This window comes from Dermochelys coriacea, chromosome 7, assembly GCF_009764565.3.
Source record: "Dermochelys coriacea isolate rDerCor1 chromosome 7, rDerCor1.pri.v4, whole genome shotgun sequence".
Lineage (NCBI taxonomy): Eukaryota > Metazoa > Chordata > Testudines > Dermochelyidae > Dermochelys > Dermochelys coriacea.
Genome location: NC_050074.1, coordinates 35340526 through 35346525, shown reverse-complemented (window position 1 = coordinate 35346525; position 6000 = coordinate 35340526). Strand labels below are relative to the sequence as shown.

At 35.6% G+C, this 6000-nt stretch overlaps 1 protein-coding gene across 1 annotated transcript in view; it reads right to left on the bottom strand.

Moving 5' to 3' along the window:
- Window positions 1-654: 654 nt before the first annotated feature.
- WNT7A (Wnt family member 7A) overlaps window positions 655-6000 on the bottom strand; it is a 121912-nt gene continuing 116566 nt past the window's right edge. The window contains exon 4 of the mRNA XM_038409918.2: window positions 655-4136. Within this exon, the coding sequence (XP_038265846.1) occupies window positions 3657-4136 (480 nt within the window). The 3' untranslated portion in view covers window positions 655-3656. The remainder of the gene's footprint in view (window positions 4137-6000) is intronic.

The following is a 6000-nucleotide window of genomic DNA, read 5'->3' as shown; positions in this document are numbered from 1 at the left end:
ACTTTCTGAATATTAACCAGGTTATTTACGTGAACATCAATCCAGCACTCCACTCATTTAGTAGAAATGAAAAGATGAATTTTCTATTGAAGGCTGTATTCCTCTGCAGTTGTATGCATTTCATTCCCATTGTGTGGTTCTTTACCAAGTACAAACAGAGCTCTTCTATTCCCTGAGGACAAAGAACAAACTGTTTGGGGAAAAAATATCTACAAAATCATAAATCTTTCTTTCTCCTATTTATTCTTCATGCCATTCAGTCAAATTTAGGGAATGGCTTAGTAACTCCGGACTCATGGCTGACTCAGATGGGCCAACTTTCTCTTATCTGGTAAGATGTAGACAAACTTTCAGACACTTTCTAGTAGACTGCAGCTCTACATTTTCCTCATTTCTGAACTTGTAGGGCTACTTGTCAAATGCAGTATTCCTAACTTGAAATTCAACTTCAGAACAGATGAACGACACCCTTCCTAATATTTGGACCACTAGAAAACTGCAAATATAGGGACAATGTCAGGGCCAGTGTTGTTTTTTATGTAAATGTTAAACTGATTTCACAAATGAGAATATTTCCACTGCAAAACATTTAAGAATTGGTAAGCTAATCAATCTCTTTCCTAGTTCTGCAATAAAAATAAATAGATTTTCTTTGTATATCCATCCAGTTCTTTATTATTGTGATTAAAATTCTTTAAAGAAATCTGTCTTTTAAGAGTTAATGTGCTAGTTGTACACTGTGCATCACCAATGTATCAAAATATACAGAAAGCAGCAGTTTTACAGAATGCTTTCCTATGGTAAAAACATACTGCAAAAATAACACTTTTGTTAGATTACTGTAATCAGTGAAGAACAACAAACTGTTGACTGTGTTGTGTATCTACTTAGTGAAAGCCAATGCATACTATAAAAAAAATTTCCCCATGATTAACTATATCAGAGATCTGCATTATTAAATCATGTGTATAACTGTAATTAATCTCCATATTGTATGTATGTACTTGAATTTTAGGTCCCATTTTCAATCTTTAATACACAAAATTTAGAATCCTGAAAAAATATAAGCTCCATTAAAAAAAAAACACTACTTTTAAATTGTATCATGTTGACAAGTCATAAGGTTGAAAGTAAACTGTGTTAATCTTATCCGACTTCTACTTTGATATCTCATATATTGGTGTCTGAGTTGCTGTACCATGGTAAATGGCAGATCTGCAAAGAAACACTATATCCTTAATCTTAATTGTACATTGCAAGGAGCAGGTATTTTGTGTGTGTGTATATGTAAACAATATTCTGCATTCAGGGCAATTCTGAAAATACATTATATTACCCAAATCCTGTAAAATTATCTTGTGCTACTTCCATCATTTCCTTTCCCAACCTTGCAGTCCTAGTACAGGCAGAACGCCTACAAAAATCAATGGATCAGACTCATTACTAATTTGCTTATTGTCTATTTGTTCTAATACCTATTAATATCAATGGGAGTCATTGGACAGTACAGCCTCCTAGATAAGTTGTTTGTTTCCCTGGTTGTCAGTTGTCTCAATCTTTTTGACTGAGTGATCTCACATTTCTCAACTATGGAAGTGTTTGTCATATGTTCCAAACATTGGAACATGTGATATCAATAAGAGCCCAGTCCTGTATTCCTTATGCAAAACCACCATTGAAATTAGAACTGTGGGTCAGGCTTTAAATGATTCAGGCAGGAGAAGCAAGCAAAAAGATTCCAGCCGGGAGTGGGAATATTTATTTACTCACCCACATCACTTCTAGTTTCCCAGATGAGAAAGGAAATATCAAAAGAAAGCACAAGGAGGACTTAATGGGACTTTGGAGAAATAGATGGTTTAATGTCTGCCTAAATGTGGTTTGAGTTTTTTGACTCAGAACTTTTTGGAGAGAAAGAATAAGGCAAATGCTAAAACCAGTTGAACAAAAACTGTAAGCTTTGTATCTTATCTATGAGAATCAGGCGATGTGTGTCATGCTAGTTTTTACAGTCATAGTCTATAGTCTTCCACTGATAAAATCAAATTTGACAGTAACACAATATAGAGGTTTAACTGACAGCACACACAGCACATTTGCTAGTCATAACACCACAGTTTAATGACTGACGCATGTGGGAAGCTAATTCAGATTTTTTTTCTGAATGGGATAAATGAACATCCAGTTAATACCAATCATGAATTCAAGCCAGGTGACAAAATTGATGCTACATACCCTGTTCTTGTTTTGCATATTCTGCAAATTGAACTGCAGGAAAAGAGCCAGTTTGTACACACATCCGGAGAGAAAGTTCATTCTGCATTTTGACATATCTACCAATTGCAGCTAAATGTATCCTGCTTGCTGCTGTTGTGTCCACAAACTAATCAGCCTTTATCTGTTAAATAGCTTAAGAGTTACAAATTGTATGCCTGTTTTGAGGAAAAAGTACAGGTTATAGAATTATACAAGCAGACATAGTATAAATAAAATATTCATATAAAAATAGTCTCTTACAAAATATACTCTTATCCTATGGTTCATTTTCCAAAGGTGGAAGTTTGTCTGGAGTTTCATATTTATTTTTGATGTATTCCAAACTGGATTTTCATAATGCTCCTCTTTAATTGGAAAAAAAAGTGTATTGTAAAGAGATGATAATCACTACCAGTTTGATTTTTTCCAGACAACTAGCAGCAAACAGAAAAAAATTATAAAAGATGCCTGCTTTTGTACTTAAACATCTAGTACTGCAGAAAATATCCTGCAAATCCAACTAGTAGAAATATCCAAGTAAAGAATAATATATACAGCTTCAGTTTTTTCCTTGCCGTATCTACAAAATAATTATTCCACAAAGAAAGCAAGCTATCTACTTTAATTGCAGAATAGTTCCAAAAATGTTGTAGAGTTCTTTTTTATTTAAATAAATTAATATTAGTTTTATCTGAATAAATTGTTAAATATTGCTATTATTATGCCCAGATGTCCCAAATCCCTGTGCTAAAATCTGCAGCACAAAAAAAGAAAGGCAGATAAACCAGTGTCTATGGAAAACTTCAACAGTTCTACTTGCTGTAGCAAATTGTGTGAAATGGAAAGACAGGCAAGACCAGCAGAAGCTTTTCACAAGTGTAGAACCCTAAATCTGCATAATCCACACTTAAGTAGAAATTCACACTGGGGCATTGTCACCCCCATCCTGTGCAAAGACCATTTTAAAGTTTTGTTTTGTTTCCCCCACCCAACCCATCCCTTCTGCACAGTAGCTTGTGTATTTAACCATCTTTTTCCAAACCAAAAGAGTCAGTTGCCAAGCTCTCAGATTTTTTTCACTTGACTGGGTGTTCTTTTCATAAGGCAGTCACTGCATTAAGCTTTGGAAGTGCAGATTAGCTGAGGTGATTTTTTTTCCTCTGTTTTGTGTGTCAGGTGGCTTGATTTTCTGTTTTGTTTTGTTTTTTTGGATAATTTATAAAAGTCTTTAATGTGTATCCACATAAGTACTGAAACATGAAAGGAAAAGACAGATCCGTTCATTAGCTTTTCTTTTGGAAGAAAGCAGGTCTTTGCTACAGTCTTGAGTAGTTATGTTGAGCTCATGTGCAAATGTATTCATTCCTAAGGATCTAGAGTCACCTTCCCCAGCCACGCTTTCATTTACAGGTGTACACTTCTGTTCTTTCACTGCACGTATTACACTTTACGTAGCAGCACCAATGAAATTTGCAGTTGCACTGCCACACCCGTGAGTACTGGTGAGTATTGTAACCACGACCACAACACATCAGATCACAGCCATTGGACTGCTGGGCTGTTTTGTTGCACATTCTGCCCTGTGTTCCCACACTGCCAGTGACAGGGTCTTCTTCACAGTAATTTGGAGATTTTTCTATGTACACTAAATCTGTATCCATGGGTTTGCGGTAGGACAGTGGCTTCTTTATTTTAAGGAAGGTTGGACGCTTGTTGCGACTTGCCCTCACCGGTTCAACCTGAACTGCTTCATTGTATTTGTCCTTAAGGATGTAGCCTAGCTCCCGGAATTTAGGAAGGGTTGTCCAGCATGTCTTAGTAGTACAAGATCCTGAAACTCCATGGCACTTGCACTCTAATTTCATGTTTTCTTCAAGAATCTAGATTTGAAAGAACACAGAATATGTTAAAACAATAAGACTCTATCAAAGAGACATTGATCTGATGTAATGAACTATTGTTCTCAAAAGTGCTCTTTATAATAATGGCTACTAAACCCAGGTCAAAATTCATGACCACCCAGGCTGCAAATCTCACTTGCTGGCTATGTAATTGTCACAGGCATCAAACTCCTATTGATGTCAACTGATTCCCTCCCTACTCCATGTTGATCAGAGAGGAGAACTTTATCCAATTTCAAACAAAAGCAAAAATGGTGTCTTTAACAACCAACTGTAGTCTTCACATTGTTTACTATGTGTTTATACTATGCCCAGCCTGATGTATCTATATTGCAATTTTGGCATATGCCAAGAAGATGGGGGAGTTGCAGAGAAGCATAAATAACACACCTTGAGTATGGTATTTTCACATGAAATATCATATGTACCACATTCTGAAAATGCAATGATTTTTGCTACAAATGGATTTTGCAAGCCAAACTAGGAAAATAAATTCCAGTATTTAGACCTGAAAACGGCATGAAAAAAGCTAGTGAAAAACGTTGCAGAAAAACTTTCACCCGTTTCACCTCGTGGTAATGTATAGATAGACATACACATACAAATGCTGCAAATTAATGTTACATCTAAGAAAATCTATACATTACTTTCCTATGTAGTAGTTTTATTATGTGCCAGGTACTCAAGTCTATTCTCCATGACCCCTTAGTCAGTAAAATTCTCAGCCTTCATTGTAGTACAATTGTAGATTTCTCTTCCGATGTAAACTCTACATGTTCCAAAAAAAAAAAAGGACAGTCTTAAATCACAACACAAATGGTGGGCTTCTTAAATTGTGTGCTACTTAATCCCAACCAAAGAATTTTAGTAAATATCTGGTGCTGATCAGACCAATTCTTGTGCAAGTTGGGGCTACTGAAGATGGAAACAATCAAGCTACTTTAAGCATTGCAAGTATAGGTGCTACACTTACTGTTCTTATATACTGTAGTTTTATAGGTTGTATAGTAATTGCTATTGCTTAGCCTTCTGAGGAAAGTTGGAACAGTATTGTGTGTCTGCTACAAAAAAATAATGTTACTAGGCTTTTGTGTTTTTGTTTGAATTTTCCAAACACTGAAAAGTTGGAGTTCAAAAAATATTAGATATGGCCTGATCTTGCTTTTGTTCCATGTGGTGAACTGTCATGGAAGTCATTGAGGGTGGACTGATGCCAGGATTGGTAAAGTATCTAGAGAGTATAATTTTGAACAGATGATGGCAATAATTTTAGGGAACAATAGATCACATTTTGGGGAATTATGGGAGAGTTTTCATCCAGATCCAAATTTAATGATTAGCAGTGATCTATCTAATGGATGGACCAAAATCCAGATCTGGAAAAATTTAGATTTAGATCTGCATCTGAACAACTTTACAGCTCTGCTTAAATTTAGGTTTACATTATGGATTATTTTGGTTATTTTGAGATACTTCCTCACTCATTCAGTTACTGCATTGTTATTGCTCAGTCATTCATAATGGTAGTACACCAAGGAGATAGATGGGGAGACAAAAAAGGAGCCATAGCTCAGCAACCTGAAAATAATATGGATTCTTTCAGCCTTATTTGTAATGTGTCCGTCTTTTGAGGTGATCTGTGATACATTTCTCATATTAATAACTTGTCTTGTTCAAGAGGCTGGTTTTGCAACCTAGTGCAAATGTTCAGAGTGGCAAGAAAAATAATAAAGCCTAATAGCCTTGTACTAATTCTCACATAAATCCACCATCCCAGAATAGTACAAATTGTCTTGAAATGGATGTTTTATTGTCAATCTAGTCATGAGGTTCCCCCCGCAAT